The sequence below is a fragment of the Notothenia coriiceps genome, unplaced genomic scaffold (assembly GCF_000735185.1).
Source record: "Notothenia coriiceps isolate Sejong01 unplaced genomic scaffold, NC01 NC01_scaffold00003315, whole genome shotgun sequence".
NCBI classification, from domain to species: domain Eukaryota; kingdom Metazoa; phylum Chordata; class Actinopteri; order Perciformes; family Nototheniidae; genus Notothenia; species Notothenia coriiceps.
In genome coordinates this window covers 75,133-94,173 of record NW_011336016.1, presented here as the reverse complement: position 1 = coordinate 94,173, position 19,041 = coordinate 75,133, and the positions used below count along the sequence as shown (strand labels likewise).

General features: G+C 39.1%; 4 protein-coding genes and 2 long non-coding RNA genes across 7 annotated transcripts in view; 3 read left to right on the top strand and 3 right to left on the bottom strand.

Annotated features, from left to right (window-relative positions):
* The window catches only part of ocrl (OCRL inositol polyphosphate-5-phosphatase), a 13,077-nt gene extending 12,628 nt beyond the window's left edge, over positions 1-449 (bottom strand). Inside the window, exon 1 of the mRNA XM_010766441.1 lies at positions 423-449. Coding sequence (XP_010764743.1) covers positions 423-449 — 27 coding nt within the window. The remainder of the gene's footprint in view (positions 1-422) is intronic.
* Positions 221-2,619, top strand: LOC104941340 (protein eva-1 homolog C). 2 transcript variants are annotated; one of them, XM_010766426.1, is made up of 4 exons: positions 221-399; positions 866-937; positions 1,025-1,105; positions 1,739-2,619. In XM_010766426.1, exons 2-4 carry the CDS (start codon positions 916-918, stop codon positions 2,122-2,124), a joined length of 489 nt encoding a protein of 162 aa, XP_010764728.1. In that variant the 5' UTR covers positions 221-399; positions 866-915; the 3' UTR covers positions 2,125-2,619. The 2 variants fall into 2 exon arrangements, with proteins under 2 accessions (XP_010764728.1, XP_010764729.1); XM_010766427.1 differs by lacking the exon at positions 1,025-1,105 and having other exon boundaries at positions 223-399.
* Positions 2,620-3,184: 565 nt separating this feature from the next.
* On the top strand, positions 3,185-10,796 carry LOC104941350 (inositol polyphosphate 5-phosphatase OCRL-1-like). Its single transcript, XM_010766440.1, has 11 exons — positions 3,185-3,630; positions 4,685-4,764; positions 6,826-6,917; positions 7,268-7,303; positions 7,654-7,767; positions 8,722-8,910; positions 9,441-9,675; positions 9,859-10,032; positions 10,345-10,446; positions 10,557-10,671; positions 10,779-10,796. The coding sequence occupies exons 1-11, from the start codon at positions 3,589-3,591 to the stop codon at positions 10,794-10,796; spliced, it is 1,197 nt and encodes a 398-aa protein (XP_010764742.1). The 5' UTR covers positions 3,185-3,588.
* A 639-nt stretch (positions 10,797-11,435) lies between these two features.
* On the bottom strand, positions 11,436-12,921 carry LOC104941339 (uncharacterized). Its single transcript, XR_797890.1, has 3 exons — positions 12,697-12,921; positions 12,484-12,607; positions 11,436-11,817 (listed from the first exon to the last, which is right to left on the bottom strand). It is a non-coding gene; the product is annotated as an uncharacterized lncRNA (long non-coding RNA).
* Positions 12,922-13,790: 869 nt separating this feature from the next.
* Positions 13,791-14,312, top strand: LOC104941338 (uncharacterized). Its single transcript, XR_797889.1, has 2 exons — positions 13,791-13,966; positions 14,061-14,312. It is a non-coding gene; the product is annotated as an uncharacterized lncRNA (long non-coding RNA).
* Positions 14,313-15,031: 719 nt separating this feature from the next.
* Positions 15,032-18,140, bottom strand: c1galt1c1 (C1GALT1-specific chaperone 1). The gene is made up of 2 exons (XM_010766425.1): positions 18,011-18,140; positions 15,032-16,908 (listed from the first exon to the last, which is right to left on the bottom strand). Exon 2 carries the CDS (start codon positions 16,892-16,894, stop codon positions 15,938-15,940), a length of 957 nt encoding a protein of 318 aa, XP_010764727.1. The 5' UTR covers positions 16,895-16,908; positions 18,011-18,140; the 3' UTR covers positions 15,032-15,937.
* Between the last annotated feature and the right edge of the window lie 901 nt (positions 18,141-19,041).

Genomic DNA, 19,041 nt, shown 5'->3' with positions numbered 1-19,041 from the left:
TTAGAAATCATTTGTAAAACAAACTACTACTGTTACAAATGTATATTCAAAGTAATAAAAACAGGTTGTCCAAATAATTCTGAGAGCACAATGTGCTTAAAACTCTTCTTTTTCTTTTACTTAACATGAAACAAAGAAGGTTCATTTGTTAGCATACAACCGAGCTTAGATTTTATACCAGTTAATAATGTTAAAAATAATCAGATTTCTAAGAATAAAACCATTATTTATTATACTAACCTTTATTTATTTCAGAGTGTCTGTCCTCCACGGCTCTGAGGAAGGTGTCACGCCGGTGTCACAGCAGAGCGAGCTGCTCACTGGTGGCTGACACCCAAACCTTTGGGGACCCGTGTTTCCCCGGCACCAGGAAACACCTGCGGGTGTCCTTCACTTGTGGTACGTTACAAACTAGATGTTACTGCATACAGCACCTCCTTAAAATACATTTATTTATATCTTAGGGACATTTCAGAAATGTTACCTCAAAAACGTTCAAACTCCTACACGTAATGGTTCTATACAACTGTATTTTATTGTGCATTTTAATATGAAATGCGTCTATCAAATTGACTTCTCTTATTGCACTATTTTAATGCTTTTAACACAACTGTCTATTATATAACATCTTAATTATCCTAATCTGTCTATCAAATTAAATTCTCCAATTGATTCTTTTTTTTTTAATAATAGTTTCCCATTTTCTCTCTAAGTATAGCTATGAGTTGTTTTTTAGTTTTCCTTTAATATTATTTTGTAATTCACTGTTATTGTAAATACATGTTGATGCTCAACTCAAATGTAAATAAAGTTTAAATTATTAAATGTACGCTTCACCTTCAAAAATGTCAAATGTTCTATTTAGTGCCCCGGTATCTTCTGGAAGATGTGAGTCGAGGGTCAACTGATCCTTTCATGATCTCAGACTACACACATGGTGAGAGAAAAACTCCAAATGCACAGGTTTTTGCAACATGCAGCAGACTTTGACTGGTGTCTGAGCCCAGACCCCTCTCACCTGCAGGCGGATGGTACACTGGCCCCACCTACAGGCCTCATAACGTGCTCTTAACCAACTCTCTGGAGATCATTGAAAAAATGTTGGGTATGTGCAGTGACGCCTGTAGACCTCAGGCTATAGGGTTGCATGTATGTACATGTAGATCATACTTTAAAAAGGCCTGTAAGTTTGGATTGCATGTTTTAGTCCTACACAATTGACACAAAGCAAAGGAAATAATTAGAAGTGTATAAACCTATATATTTCTTCTTCTCTGCATTGTGGAGCTCTCCTAAATTTGTCTATGTAGTAATACAGAATGTGCACAAATATTCAGATGACTGCTTACTATTTTCTAAATGATGCCGTAGATTTTTGTGTTGATCCTTACATTAGTCAGCCTTATGCTCCCTTTCAGTTGATTATAGTACATTAAAATGAAGCGGCACATGCATGAAAGCTATTAAAGTCTTTTTTTACATCATCATAGAAAGGTTATACAGTTTAAAGCATGATAAGCTTTTTTTTATTCTCTTATTATCCAGAGCCAACTCTGAAATCTTAAATGTTGAATATCTCTATTTGCACACAAGCTTACTGGTTAAAAGTGTACAAAACAATGTAAATACTTATGGCCAGGTTGTTTAGCAGGATGGATATCTGTGTATTTTCAGTGTCTCATGCCACATTTTGATTTTAGTGTGATTCGCAATCATCACACGTCTCATTCTCCCTCAGATTTCCCAGAGCGAGTGGCTCTGTACTTTGTGGTTGGCATCTGTGCTGGTCTGGTTTTCCTGCTCTGCCTGTTTGGTGTACGCTCCACACTGGTGAGGGATGTTAAAGATCTGGTTTCTGACCTGAAGGAGGAGCTGGAAGCTTCTCGCAGGAAACGAAAGGAACTCATGCAGGATCTCTTTGACGATGACATCTCAGACACGGCGTCCTTCCGTTGCCTGACACAATCCTACCGCAAGACAGAAATCCTCAGTCCTTCAAATTTGACGGTCGAGATGGTTGAACGTGAGGTGGAACAGACGAGGGATCTGCCCAACGGAGACATTTGGCCACATCGAGACTCCAGCCCTTATGCCATTCATAAGATTAAAACCTACAACAACTGAGAGAAGTCACATGTACAGTTAAAACTATTGCTAAATAATCCTTCTGATTATATTAAAGTTTTGGACTGAAATTGACTTTCAAAATAATGAAACTTTTTTATCCATGTTTTGTCATTTTTGTCAAAGTGACTATTAACAATAAAGAGTTAAATACAACGTGTTACATGAATTGGTTATGAAGATTAACAGTAGAAGATTTGTTCATGAAGGTATTTATTTATGAAATGTAACAAATGGGACAAATGATTAGGCCTCGGGAAGTTTTCTGCATATTTGTTTTGGTTTTAAGATGTCACATACAATGTCAAACCAGTATAGTGTACAATCAACATTGTAAATAATAATAGTTGTTTTAGTAGGGTGAGAAATTAGGTATATTTTCTAAGTGATGTTTCCTAGAAAGTCCTTGCACAAATGTAGATGCTTTATTTGAGTAAAAGTTACAAACCATTCTTTAAAAATACTACAATGCCTACTAATAAAAAATGTTAAAGCCCTGAATTCAAAATATTGTTTAATATTTTCAGCAAAATGTTTTGGGTGTGAAAAGTACAAAATATTCATCATGAAAAATTACACTTTTTAAAAGTGATAATTTATTAGGAATCCTTATTTTTTTATTAGGAGTTTTTTTTTATGTTGTAGCTGGTAAGGTGTGGCAAAAAAAAGAAAAGAAAAGAATGTATATGTACTGCATTTAGCTCAATAGCCTGATACTGCATCACATTTAAAAAAATTGATCATACATATTGTATCTAACACCTCAAGTATAGCTGTCAAATGAATGTAGGAGAGCAACAAATGCTATTTTTTTTTTTACTGAAGTTGCCAGAAGCCAAATTAGGCTGCCTCAATTGATTTAACACTGGCATACTCCCACACTCCCAAAAGAAGACACACAGATTAAGCGTACATTTGATATTCTTATGAATTTACGAAATTGCACATGATTTTCTTCACGGCTGATAGCTGCATTTAGTTTCCTACCCACACTCCAGGACAGAAGGTGGCGTTATTTAGCTCATACTTGTTGCCACCCGCCGCCAGAAATCCAGATGATGAAGCCGAATAACTGAGCAGGGAGAGGGCATGAGAAGAAGGGGAGTGAACCTCCCAAACTCTCGGTAACTAGCTAGCTTCCATCAGCCTCAATTTACAAGACATGTCGTGCTGCCAGCCTGTTCTCTGACACAGAAAGGAAAACTGATACTCAGCTGTTTTTGTAAGAATGGCGCACACTAACTGGGATACTCTGATGTCTTGACTCTGTTGAACATCTACACACGTCCAGCGACAACAACCACCGCTGGCTAACATCGGTTAGCATTAGCACCCGACTACCGAACAGCTGTCATCCCGGAAGGCCGCCGCCGCACCGGTTCGGAATTTAACTTTCTCTCTCCGTGTCTGGACTCAAATAACACTAACCCATGATAAATAGCCATTTGTCATATATCGGTAAGGATGGAGTCCTCTCTGGGAATATGCAGCGAGGATTGTTTGGCAATATCCTTTTTGAGTTATTTTACAGCCTTGTTTTCAGTGCATGTTGTCAATTTGCTTTACCGTTAGCTTGTTGGCTAACATTAGCTCTAACGTCAGTTAGCAATGCAGCTAACTTGTATTTGATAACCAGACACGTTCTGTAGTGTACGAGCTAGGTTACTCGTGTGAGTGTATTCACATGGTTATTTTATAAATGCAGTTTATTTTTGTATCAGTTCACTTCCAACCACATATATGCAGTGGTGTCAACAAGTAACTAAGTACATGTACTCAAGTAATGTACCTAAATACAATTGTTAAGGTACTTCACTTAAATGTCGTACTAATTGAGACTTCTACCCCACAAACATTCAGGAGGTAAATAATGTAATTGTACTCCAATTAATTTATGTAGTACCTTTTAGTTACTTTTCAGATATAGATTATTCATAAACGATTTTAGACACTCCTGGATTACATTCACAATTAGTTGAAAGTAGTTATACCATGGCCAGCTATGAAAAGTAGTAACATTTGGATACAGGACTTTTACTTGTAACAGAGTATTCCTACATTTTGCATTTCTACTTTTACGTACAAGACTTGAGTACTTCTTCCTCCTCTGCTGCATTGTAGTAGCTAGTTTGCTCATATGAGTGTATTAACATGGTTATTTTATAGATACAGTTTATTTTTTAATCAGGTCACTACTAACCACACCAATATGACCAGTCTCATTTAGTTAAATCAACTAAATCCTCATGTTTTTAAGCAGAATAACGTTATTTGTCTTTTTTAAAGGTTCATCAGCTAAACACCTTTGCCGCTCTTTTGTTCTGTGCCTTATGAATTGACATGTATCAAATAAATGTGCCTTTTAATGTTCAACCAGCATGGCTTCATTAACTCTGATTATCCTCAATCTAACCACACGCAAACTAACTAATAATCCTGAAATGACACCTTTGCTCTCTCTGTCTGCCTGCGGTTAGTTAAAAATAAAATCTCAGTGCTTGTGATGTCCAGGCGCCTTTTCCCCCCTCAGTAATGATGATTCCTTGATTGTGTTGCTCACACTGTGAAAGCTCAGGAGCTGAGGGCTGGTCAGAAGGAGCCCAGACTTCTGTCTCTAATTGAGCGCAGTGGAGAATTTATGTAAGTACCAGAGAACCTGATGGCTGACAATCTTAGTATTTTTGTCAGGCAGTAGATACATTGAGTAAGATATTTAAGGATTTAAAGCATTCCTGAACAGCTTGATATTTTAGATGTTTCTCTGCAGCATCGGCTTCCCTTATAGGTTTTGCTTTATTCTTGTCAAATCACACTTTTTTTTGACAACTTATTTTCGTTGTTTGAATGTAAATACTCGCTGTTTGTCTTATGGGCATTGTGTATAAGTGTTGGTTGTCTTGTCTAATCAAATGAATAGATTAGATAGATAGGCATTACAAAATAATTATATTGTGAGAGACGGTTTGCGTGGCTATATCCCTCCGGTCAGGTGTACTTTCAGAAAAAACATCAGGAATATGTAGCTTTTTAAGGTGAAAAGGGTCGGTTTATCTTGTGTTGTACATGGTCAGACAGAAGCTGAGGACCGATAACAAATGGGCTATGTTATAGTGGAAACAAGGTTCAGTATCTCCAGTGATAAGAAATGTGTTGCTGCATGCATCACTCTTCATAGACTAAGCTTACGGACAATCCTTGCTGCTGTTTACTTACAGGATTTGAATTTGTCATGGCAGCTTCAGCTTTTGATTTGAAGAGAGGATGTTGCGGGTGTGATAAACTATCAGTGTTTGTGTTTGCAGCACACTTTAATGCGTGGCGGCAACTAGCATGAAGGAGAAAGCAATTACCCCTACCAGCAGTCAGCTCAACCGTTATCCAGAATTCCTCAGTTTTAGTCCTCCTGGAGTGTAATGAGACTCACATGTGCTCCGTCCTCAGCTAACCGTGTTAAAACCACACACACCAAACTCGAGTCATGGAGACTCCAAGCTGTCAGGGTTTCAGTTGGTGCTTTACGGATATTATATAAAATATAGCCGGCCCAGAAGCCTGTCAAAGTGACATTTTTCAGCAAAAAAACCCAGAATAAGCACATCACTGCACATCACTGCTCCTAGTACTAGGATGGGTTAAATGCAGAGGCCACATTTCACTGTGTGCTGTGTGCTCTGCATGTGGGACCATTAAAGAGGGTTTTATCCCTCCCAATTCTATTCTATTTTATTCTTCTACCAAATGCAACAACCCTACAAGTTGGAGTGTCTGAAGAATTTGTGTTTATTTTTATGCCACATATATGTATTGTTAATGCAATATCTCATTAAGGTTAGAGTTAATTAATGATATAATTTCAAGACTTATGTTTGCCACAATTCATATTTTAATAGACTTTAACGCTGATGCAGGACTTTTTGAAGCTATATTACATTTATAAAACAAGTATTTAATGCTGCTAACAGTGTCATACAGTGTTATTTTTCTTATTATTTAGTTAACGACCTCATTGGTCAGTTGTTGATTGTCATGACGCTTTCGACATCAGACTCTGGAGATCTGCACTCTGACACAGCAGAAGCGATGAATCATTTTCCCGTCTTCAACAGTAATCAGAGTTATTGTGAAGCTAAGGGGAAGCGTGGGCAGTGTCCAGCGAGCAGCTCTGACCCTGGCTCTTAGTCAGCCATTGATAGAGAGTGAAATATGACCTCGCCCACAATAACACCCACACCCCAGATTTAAAGATGTTCATATGAATTATTTAACTACCCAAAGTGTAGCTTCTCAGAATATGTGCTAGGTTGCTACACTGGACTTTTATTAACAAGACTTGACTGAAGCAAAACGCTTGATAGTTAATGTTTGCATATTCAACTAAATCACCTTGACTGCTTGCTAGACTAAAGGAGGCTTTTGCATGTGTGCATGTGCGTTTCAGATTTGTGTAAGTATAGAATTCACATTTTAATCAATGGATGATTACAATCTAATCCTTACTACATTTACTCATATCATAAATGTTCAGTGCATGAAACACAATTCTAATTGCAAGAAACTGGCTATTATGAAATATAAGAATAATAAAAGAAATAGCTGCAGACAGTCTGTATATGCTTTGTGATGTAGATGTTTTAATTTAATTTAAGATTATTAAAGACATTGTCTCAGACTTGATGTTAAGTCTATGCTGTTCTCACGTAGATTTCGTGTTTTCGCCAACCCTGATGCTGTTGTGTCTCGTCCAGTCGCTGAGCTGTCTATACCCATCAATGGTCACTTTGACATTTTGCAAGGTATGTGACTTCTTCCCCCCTAATATCAAGTTCACAATATTTGAAGGTCTGTAAAGTATAATCAAATGTTGTCAGCTGCTACAAACTTTCCTTCATGTTTATAGAGATTATCCTCACCTTACCTACTACTACTACTACTACTACTACTACTACTACTACTACTACAACAATTTTTATGTTTTGCTGATAACTACTGTAGTGTTAAAGTGAAAGTCCAAAGAGCTTTTCCAGTCGACTTGGAAAACGACAATTACAACTTGAGTTTGAAATAATTTATAACCACTCTGGTTTACTCCCACAACCAACCTTTGAACTGCACCGTTTAAATGATCGTGCCGCTTTCTTTTCAGAGGCTGCCGAGGCTCTTCTTATTAACTTAGAAACATGTAAGTATGACTTACCTATCTTCACATTTAACTGTTGACTCTTTCTGCTGTGTTTTCAAACAGAGATTATGCAGATAATATGGCCTTAATTGTGGAAACAAAAGAGAGCTAAACATGGCATTTGCTACAACACACACCCGCATTTTTAGAGCATGTCTTCAGCCAAATGCTCTGTATTTAGTAGCAGACGCTTGTCATGGGTAACCAGGGCTATTTGAAAGAATGCCGTGTTGGTTCACTTTAAATCACTATGCTTTGTTTTCTAGACAGTAGGCATTTGAATGTGTATGCAAAACCTAAAGGTGTCCAACATGTGTGTGAGTGTGTGTGTTCTCTGTACTCCTCTCCAGCTTGCATTAGGATACGAATCAAAGGCGAGAAAGCTCCAGAGCTGCTGTTAGAGCTGCAGAACGATGATCGGACTCAGACCTTCCTCATCCAGGTGAAGAGTGCTCGGCAACAAGGTAAGACTTCACTGTCTGTAGTCTAAGGCTGTTGGGTGATTAATTATTAAACCACTCATCTAACATTCATTCACTGAGGGTGGGTTACAGCGCTCACTGATTTCCTGTGTGTACTTGCCGTCCACACGGTTGTGGAGAGTCTCTTTGAAATCAGATCCCCCTTTAAAGAAGCCCCAGGCTTACGTCAATGTGCTTTCCTTCTTACATTCATATTGTAGCCGTGTTACTCGTACTCCTGAACTGCAAACTGTGGCAACTATTTCTAAAATCTTAAAATATCATGACGTTGTTAAGGTTTATAATACTCGATACAGAGGTACCTGTGATTGTCTTATTGTAAATGCTTAAAGAATAGTTTTAACATGGGTTTTGCCTAATTGCATTTCTGATGTGAATGTTAAGTGTTTTTAATAAGATGCTAGTTTAAGTTGCTACCACACTAAGCTGTACCCTCGAGAAATAATGCCTTTTGTTCCGGTATGGACACGGGTCAGTGAGCTGTTAATTATTTCTGTACTCAGAACCTGTTCATCCTGTTCCTTCATCCTGTTCCTCTCTTACTACTTTGATAGCTCTCATTCTTTCTTTAGTTGATAACTGTTTCCTAGTAATCAGTGATATTACAGTGGAACATTGGCCTCTTTACTCTTTTTTGGCAACAAGCCAGTTGGAGCCGCTGGTGTACTCTACTTGACAACATTGCTCTTATGGGTGTTGGCTTATTTTTTTATATCTGTGGTCATATTTACATTCAGTGAGGTCAGCTGAAACAGGATGTGCACGTTGAGTCAGAGGTTCAAAAAAACATCCATCCTTCATGAGCAAGCTGTAACACATTTCATTGTATATTTTTAACACTCCTTAAAATGATCACTAGAAAGATGTCACTTCTGGATGAGTACGTTTGTGTTGATCGTACTTTTGCTTCATACTGACAAAGCTGTTTTTTCCCAGTTGAATCCATACTCAAGAAACCCAAAACCATGGAGCCCCTTGCACCAACAGTCCTGAGGGGCCCAGTCCCCATCCCACCGCAGAGAGCAAACAAGACGGTGAACTCAGTGGGCTCTGGGGTCAACCCCCCCAAATGTACCACTGCACTGCCTCCCAACCTCAACAATAGCAGGTCAACTAATAAGACAGGTAATGTACACATGTACTGTGGTAACTTTTAGAAAAATCCATCACTTAACAAAAATCGTATTTGGAAGCTACCATAAAGAGGCCCTCTTTGGGGTTTTCCCTTCCCTGAAGTGTGTTAGAAGAATTAGAATTGGGAGAGATGAAACCCTCTTTAATGGTCACACATGCTGCACACGATACACACGGCACACACACTGACATTTGTTCTCTGATTTTAACCCGTCCTAGCACCAGGAGTCTAGTACTAGGAGCAGTGGGCAGGTATTGTACAGCGCCCAGGGAGCAATGGGAGTGAGGGGGGAAGGGGGGTGTCCGGTGTCTTGCTCAAGGGCAGAACGGCAGGGCCTAGGAGGTGGACTGGGACCTCTCCAAGTAACAGTCCACACTCCATATTTTAGGTCTGGTCGGGGACTTGAACCGGTGACCCTACAGCTCCCAGTCCAAGCCCCTACTGACTGATCCACTGCCGTTATAGGTGTTATAGGTTGCTCTAAAATTGTATCTTCCTTTGTCATTTCCTGTTTCTGAAGATCCAGTTCAATCACTCGCGTCAGACTTTGGCTTCGAGGACAACTTCAACCACGCTCTCAAAGTGGAGGAGAAGAAGAACCACCAGAACCGCATAGTTGCTGTTAGAGATCCTCCTCCGGTTCCCCCTCTACCTCCTCGCAAAGCCTCCCAGGCTCCATCCAATCCTCTGCCTCCTCCACCAATCCCTAAAGACAGAGCTGTCTCCCTACACACCAGAGAAAACTCCCGACCGGAGTAAGTTGACCTTTCATTACACCGTGTCAGGTTTACTGCAAACACTGGAGCTGGCTAAATATAGTTTCTGTTAAAAACTGTTCGGATTTTATATATGTGACTTGACTCCAGGAGGCTCATTATCCCAAAGTGAAGTATGTCTTTATTTCCGGTGCTAAATCATAATGACTTTTTCCATTGCAGTAGTTTCAGGTCAGGGTTTGACCGCGGCGACAGGCCCATGTCTTGGTGTGAAAGCCCCACCACCAACAGCATGAGACAGGCCATGTTCTCCAGCCAGGCGGGACAGAGAGAATACCTCATCAAGCACCGCCTGGGCAAGAAGGAGAACGAGTTCGTGGACATCCAGAACTTCAGGTGAGAGCAGCAGCTTCATGATCGATCGATCAATCAAACTGTATTGATTGAGCTTTTTTCATACACAAAAGGTGACACAAAATGCTTCGCAAACAAACAATTATCAACCCCATCTTCCTCCAAATCCATAGACAGAGAAACTTTGTTCTTATCAAAAGCACTTTATAACAACAAAATAAGATTACATTAAGTTAAATTAAAAGCCTCAAATAAAATGTTAAAAGTATGAACATTCTGGTGATAAAGACAATGCTGCTCCTGGACACTTTAACCCCACACTGTGCATTAATACTGCTTTTGTTTTTTTTAAAGGATTTTCACAGGAACGTGGAACGTGAACGGCCAGGCTCCGGACAGCAGCCTCGAGCCGTGGCTCTGCAGCGACACAGAGCCTCCAGATCTCTATGCTCTGGGGTCAGTGAGAATATAACTTACAGTACCTTTTCTGAACATGAAGTCATGCATATCGTTTAATACTTTTGCTTCACTAACACCCATTATGGTGACTTGGTTTATGACTGCAGTTTTCAAGAGTTGGACCTGAGCACTGAAGCTTTCTTCTACATGGACTCATCCAAAGAGCAGCTGTGGGTCGAAGCTATAGAGAGGTGCTTGCCCTCCAAATTCAAGTACAAAAGGGTGAGTAGAGGAGGGGAGGAAAACCTTTTAAGAGAAGAATCGGTGACAATGTGTAGGGCTTGGCTTGTTGCAAAAGCAAATTTGATAAAAGCTCCATAAAAATGCAGCCATTTGTGGTCCTTTGATGGTGATAAAAGAATATGTTTCTTTTTTTATTTGAACATGAAAAATAACAGTAAATGTCTATAAATATAAGTTCTTCAATATTAAGAATCTTAAAAAATGAATAAACATGATAGACAAATATTACAAAGATTAAAGCTCCCATGTCATGCTTTTCCGGTTTTTACCCGTCCCCTTGTGTGTTATGAAGGTTTTTCTGCATGTAAACGGTCTGCAGAGTCAAAACCCTCAAAGTACACCCTGTAGCGAGTAAAACTCTAACACAGAAAATACCTCCCCAAAACGCCTCGTTGGTGAAACGTCATCATCCATTTGATTCTTCCGGGTAGGTGCTTACGAAAGCACGTACCCGGAACTAAATGGGTCAATCCGCGGAGCCGTTACGTTAAGCCCCCGCTGATTGGTCCTAATTGACCAATCCACACACACACTCAGTGCATGCAGCTCTGCTGATTTCTCCTCCCTGGCTGCAGGCTGATAACAGACAGTTGGGATCGCGGCGAAATTCTCTCTGCAGACCCATTCTCACAGCGTTTATCAACCTTTTTCTTACTCAATATCAAGCCACACTTATTGTTTNTACAATAGTCTTAAACATTAAAAGAGATGATTCGTAGAGATGGCAAATTTCCAACAATATACATTTGTAACAGTAGTAGTTTGTTTTACAAATGATTTCTAAATTTGCCATCTCTACGAATCATCTCTTTTAATGTTTAAGACTATTGTATTTATGTACACATCATCCTTGATATAACTAAACTAAACCAAACTAAAATAATAGGACCCACTAATTACTCCCCACTTATGCCTAGAACTGATATTTGTTCCACTATATTTTCACTAGCAGAGAAGGAGCAGGTTTCAGACCCATGTCATTGTGTGATCCAGGTTCCTGAGGACAGTGAGGACTGCCGTGCAGCAGGTGTCCGAACGAGGCTGAGTAGATGGCGAGGACGGTGTCGTTTTTACAAGTCAGCCTCAGACGCTCATTCTCACACACCAGCCTGCTGCGGTGGTGCTCTGAAGAACAGATAACATATAAACACCATTAAAGAAAGGAGTATTTCCATGCAAATTTCGTAAGTAGACTTGGCATGTTTTAGCTCATGAGTGACATATTTTGTGTGAAGACTAGGCTCCCTGTCGCAATATACCGATAAAGATCATAATTCAATTTTATAAAACCGAAATAATAATATTATGTTAACTATCAAAATATGATAATATAGTGTGTAGATAATCCAGTACCTCTTAAATCACAAATCAAATCCTACATTTCCATGTCCAAATGCAGAATTTCCTTTGTTCCCTTTTTTTTTTTAGGTATGCTTTGCTTTTGAGTGTCGTAATACGTTTTTCTGCTGCCCCTGTCCACAGCAGTATATACTTAGTAAATTATGTCAGTTTTTACAAACAGGGGAATGCTGCCCGCGATCTACAGTAAATAGTACACTGACTATGGATAAGTAGCCTATTCAACCCCACTTCACAACATTCAAACTATCTCTGTAATACGATAAAGCCTAGATTGTTTGCATGATAATCTTGAACAGGCCAAACAAATAATTCTGCTATTGCTTCATATATTTTTTTTAGCAACTAAACTGAATGAATTGTTTGCACACTGACACTACTGTTTTAGTCAATGATTCTCCACATTACAAATATAGGACCATGGCAACATACCTGGTCTGCACTTGTAGGAGACTAGAAGGTACTTGCTGGTGAGAGGACAGGGGTCCTGCCCAAACACTGGACTGAAGACAGGGATGTGACAGGACCGCCGATCCTGACACTCTGACAGCACTTTCTGCAAGGACAGGGAAACTTGTTGATTACAGTACTCTAAATCACCAGAGCATTTTGTTTTAACATAGTCTGATTTCACATTCGGGATACCTCGGTAGCGACTGGGGAAGTGCATTCGTTATCCTCCTCTGCAGTTGTGTTTGTGTTTGCAGAGGGACACAAATGCAGATTAGGTACACGTCGTCCATAGAAAGCCGAGAGGACGGCCACAGATGTCCTGGAGGGACACTTGATGATGAGCGTGTCTCCTTCACAAGCATGAGCCGTGTGGTTCTTCAAGATGTTGTGAAGGTAGACTACAATAAAAGCAGTTGGTTAGCATACAACTCCTGAAAATCTACATTACTTTTGTCCTGACACTGAGGCTATTATCTTGAACACGTGTTTTTTATCTGTCCTGGTCTAACGTGAAAAGCACATCCTGAGCGTTCTACTGATATAGCACTGAGAACATCTTGGCACGTATGGCAGTAAAAGAGATTACTGATCAAAATAAGTGGTCACATCATTTTTTTGTATTTACAAGAGTTTTAGCTCCAAATGTTAGATGTTATTTTCAAGACTCAGTCCTTTGTAAATAAAGTGGGACCTGCTTTTTCTCATTGTGAGACATTTTTGATTTTCTCAAAATATTTTATATTTGTTTCCAATATTGATCAAAGAAGGACATTGACTCAACCCTTGTATGGTGTTCGGGTCTGTGGGACCAGTTTTCATTATTTATCTAAAGAAAAATGATATCATCAATTATTTTTTCAAACTCACACTCAATGGCCTTGGCTCATTTTCTGTGAAGAACATATATCAGAACACATTTTCAATGACCACCTACTACACCCCCCCTACACATTTATATTACATACAGGATGTTCGGGTCCACTGGACCTGGGGCTAACAAAAGTGTGGAAATTGTAGGCCCTGTGTACCTACACTCGCTCCTCCTCGTGTGTGTGTGTGTGTGTGTGTGTGTGTGTGTGTGTGTGTGTGTGTGTGTGTGTGTGTATGTGGGAGACTTTTGTGTTTCTGGCCCTGCCATTCCNATTTGACGTCATCTGAACAGGACATCGCACGCTCGCTACTGTGAGGTAAAGTGTGTCGCCAATGTAACCGCTTAAAACTCGAAGTGGCGATGAGGTCTTAAAATGTATGGAAAGGGTCTTAAAAAAGGGTCTTAAAAGGAATTACATTTAACTTCAGGATTCCTGCATATACCTTGGCTATAGAGTTAATTATTACTTCCAAATCTACAACAAAAATCATTGTACAAATGTTTCTTTAACAACTGGATGCAGGCCATAATGGCGGAGGGAAAACAATTTGCACTTTGTGTTGGCATTATGAAGATGTCAGCAGACAGCATGTAAGCCTTTCTTTCACGTTTAAAAAAAGCATTAAAACATCCTTTCTGCTTCTGCTCTCTTGATGAATAATAACCTTTTTTTTTTTTCAAACAGAGAGAAAGTTAACAAGGGAATTGGTATTGAGAACGTTCATTATCTGAATGATGGATTGTGGCACATGAAGACGTATAAATGATGACATCACCACCTGCAACGCCTGCCCCCACACCCCTCCCCCACAGAAAGTGCGGTGCTCGCATGGGCTCCACGTCACCTGTTTACACCTAAGGACTTAGCTGTGTAACCTGCTGAAGGCTTTGAATTATTTGCCATTATGCACAAATAAATGAAAGATCTTGCTTTAAACCTCAATCTCAGTTATTGTTACGCATTGTATCCAGTTTTAGATGTGAACGTAGCCTCGCCCAGTCATCAATTGGTAAACATGAGAACATCGTTTTACTTTCGACTTCAGGTTAAACTTCCTGGATATGATATTAAGTTGATGTGACTGTGCTATACACAACTAAACTGTTTTGTGACAGCAATCTACAGGAGGATAACCATTACAATGTCAAGCTGTCTCAAGCACTTTTCAATGTCAAGCTCAGAGTTTCCAGCCCCTTTTAGAGACTGTTTACTTGCTATTCACGTAGTTTGTAGTTGTAATGACGTGGCCTTCACTCACTAACCAGGATCTGAGGATAGTTGCATATGAAGGAGTGGCAGAGTGAGTACAGATGTTAGACTGGTTATGCTGCTTCTATTTGCTCTGTAATGCTTTACAGTCAATTTCGATTTTTAGGTGATATTCTAAAGTCTAAGATAAATAATTCTCATACAATAGCTCAAACAAATCTACCACCATTAAGGCAACGCTCAGTTTTTCAGTTAACTTCAATATTTTATTCTCTTCTTGCCTAGTTGCAGAAAAATATGTACATTTAGTTTCAAGATTACAAGAACATATTGGTCAAGGCAAAACAGAAATGTTAACAGAGATAACAGTACATTTATTTCCCTTTTTAACAAAATTCCTTCACAGTATATACAAACCAGGTTTGCAGCAACAGCTCAACATGTAATCAGTAATTCATTTGATTTATTATCATCCAAAAGTCACATTTCTTAAAAGTACTTAGTTTGATAATCACATCTTTTTTTTAAATGAAAAGTGGAACAATGACAGCTCCACTGAAAAAGTAAAGTTGTTCAGTAACACAGGACAATAGAAATATACTGAATATTAGGGCTGCATGATATATTGTTTCAGCCATTGCAACACAGGATGTGATCATGTAAGACCAATGAACTCAACCAAGTCTTGCTCAAACTTCTTTGCTGCTTGAAACAAAGGAAAGATCACTTAATTTAACATGACTATTCTCAAAGGAAGATCTGTCTAATAGAACATAAATTACTCCAACTTTCAAATTCTTTCATACAATAATTTGTTCATAGTGAGAGATATTCAGGTTCTTCATGCACAGCAAACAACCAATCACAATCATTTTCATCAATTATTCAATCAAAAACAAAGCAGGGTCCCGAAAATGGGCAGAGAACACGAGAAAAATCGCCAAAAAAGGAAGATCAGTTCAGTAGAAATCTTTTCGGCTACAGAATCTACCTGTATGTATACTTCAACATCGTGCAGCCTTAGTGAATATACTTTCCCCAGATTTCAACACTGAGGTACATCATTGCAACTTCCAGAGAATCTAGTCTCATGGTACAAGTTTGCTAAATGTCCCTGCTCTATCTTCATTTAAAAGAACCGCACACTCATCGCCTCAGTTCAACAACACCACAAACGCATTTCAGGTGCTGATTGTGCCAACTGCAAAAGGTACAAATATACATAAAAGAGTTATTCCCACCCAGGATCCATTTTACAAACATAATTAGAAAAACATCTCAACAGTTAAGTTTGCCATCATAGAAGCAAAAAACATTTCAAATGCCACGTACATATTAAAAGGAAAGAGTCTCTAGTCGTTGTCTGAACCTTCAGGAGGTTGAAATACTAACAAGTCATGGAAGTCGTGGCCGTAAGGACGAAGTCTGTAAACTCCGAACATCATAACCTGCATTTGATTGGGCGACATATCGTTAAACGTGACTGCCAGGTCGGAGCAGCAGCCCTCCACCACATTAGTGGGGTTTTCCCTCATGCTGTCCGTTATTAAGCTGTCCACACTCTTGCTGTTAAAGAGGCCCTTTCCGTGAGAGTCTTCTCCATTCTCTGCAAACACACCAGTGTATTTGAGACACACTGCCAGCTGCTTGTCCTCACTCATCGCCCACAGGGCGTGTCCTCTTTCTGGACATTTTTCTTCATCCTGCAACACATTCACTAGCCTTTTCAGTGCTTCATAACTCAGAACGATGCCACTTTCATACGCCACATACTCCAGCTCCCCGGACTTCATAGCGTTGCCCAGGTAGAAGGGCTCCTCGGGGTCTTTTGTGAGCACCAGGTGTTTGAGGTTCTCGATGATGGCAAACGTGGTCGCTTTTGCCACAAAGAACCAGCGCAGGTCTCCGGCGTTCTCATAGGCATGGTTCAAAGCTTTACGTAGCCTCGCCCAGTCATCTTTTTCATTTAAGTCTACCGCCTCCAAAGCCTTGGAGGACTCGGAGGTGTAGAACACAGCCTTGTCACAGTGTTTAGTCCAGGTGTCCAGCGCAGCCGCCCAGTGAACCAGGATCTTTGGCTGGACCATGATGATGCAAGACACCCGGACTTGATTCACCAAATCCAGCACGTGACCGTCCAAGAGGCGAGTCAGCTCGTCTTTACTCGGGGCCTTGACGTGATGATGATGATGTTGTTCGCCCGGCCCGTGCTCTGTGGCGGGGCTGAAACTACCAAATAGTGAGAGTCCCAAGCAGAAGATGCCGCCCATGGCCATCCCCTTCATGAAAGAGCCTCCTTCAGACAACATGTTGACAGCAGACACTGGAAGGGAGAGAAATAGCCAAACATCAGCTGAAAGGGAATGCTTCTCAGAATAAACTAGGATCTTAAAATATAGTTTGATTAATCTGAATTAATCTTTAATTTTCTCACATTAAGGTTGCTCTAATGGTCTCATATTAGGCGTAAATCATTCACAGACTCTGAATTGTACAAAATGTGCGAGCTTGCATACATAGAAAAGTGAAAAAAAACATTATTACTGTCTTTACACCAGCTAGACGTTTGTTACAGAAATGATTGTAAGATTTGACTTATAAAGCCTTTCATAGAGCTTTTGCTGTAAGGGTTTCTTAATTATAAAATGACATGCTTGATAAACTAAACCTATGTAAAGTCTTTTATAACTTCATTTAATCTGGGTGAATTTCTCTAGCTGTGTGTATTTATACATATTCAACAGCTGTGTAACATGTATGTTCGTTTATCACTGGAAAGACTAAAACACTTCAGGGCAGAATTACACTAAACCTTGAAGAGTGAAAGCAGAGACACAATGCTCCACAGAGGCCATCACTTATAACCAGTTGAGCAGCTGTGAGCACATTGTGAAGTTGCATTGTTATCCACAACTCGGTATCTTGAACAAATGAGGAAGCTGCACTTACTAAATTGACATATAATTATGTGAGAAACTGTGTAGCTCATGTGTAATGCCGTGCGTGACAACTTTACTGCTGTGACAGTAGGTTTAGGAGTCCTATTTATTAATGTGCACTGTCCAATCCGACAGATAAACTAAACTATTTCTATACAACAAAGGAAATATAGTTGAGTATAAGTATATCTCGTTAAGCTTGTTTGTCTTGTGAGACAAGCTGAGCAGCCGATCAGGTCTCAGATGGATTAGACATCGTTTGGATTAGACATTACGGACATGTTATAACGTTTTATTAATGTCGACATTTGATCTATTAAGTATGAACAGCTAGCGTTAACATTAGTTCACTTCATAACATTGAATCCGAGAGTTTTTAAAGTCTTACCAGCGGATAGCTAACTGTTAGCTTCCCGTCTCCGTAGCGTTTACACTAAACGTCTTGTTAGCAACATACATAAAACAAGAAAATAATATATACTGTACCTAGCAGGAGTAATACGACCTTGTGAGAAAGTGTCCCTCTTCCGTCCTCCTTTCAGCTGCCACTGCTCCTGTTCGTCGTCAGGAGAGTTGATTAAGAGCTAGGTGCATGTTCCAAACTGACGGCAACTTCCGGCTCTGAAGTCACGTGACTCTGCTGAGGTCACATTCTTTTGTTTATGTTTTTATGATATGCTTCAAAATTAATGTTCTTTTATTTGTTTTATGTTGATCATTGTTAACTGATTGCTGGGTTGATTATGATATATTTAGGCTAAAGCTGCTGAAAAGATCAACCTTTCATATTTAATAGGGGAAAGAAATACAACTCTGTCGTGTAATATCACTTAATGTTACGTGCATTTTTGTATTTTTTTGCGCAAAAGTCCAGTTTTAATTTTGAAGATTTTAATTTGTTTGCAAAATCAACAAAACATTCCTATTTTAAATATAACAAGTTGTTATTTCTACTGATGCATGTTACTACTACTGCTAATACTACTACCAATACAATTATAATTAAACATGATATAAATTATAAAATAATAATGAATATATTCTACTACAGTACTATTATATTATGCCTATAACGTATTATGATCTAATATAGTGCCAGGTTGTATCTACAATTATTACAATGGAGCTTAATTTGACCTATTGTTATTATCTTTGAACATTTTTATATCACATTACATTTGATTTATTTTGTATATTTTTTACCGAATATATGTATAAGATCAACATTTTTCCTTTAATTCAGTGTTGAACATAGTGTGACCAGGTGTCCCGCTTTGTGAAAGAAAGGCCGGTTCACTGACGGCCTTTTATTTTTTAAACGGCATCATAAACCACCCCCCCCCCCCAAAAAAAAACAAAATTACATTAGCAAAACACTTTTATCAAAGAAAAAACTATTTAACATTAACAAAAACAAATTAACCAAATGCGAAACACTTTTACAAAGCTAGAGACACATTTACATTCTATAAAAACAAAATTACATTTTATAAAATACTTTTACGAACTGAGTCAAA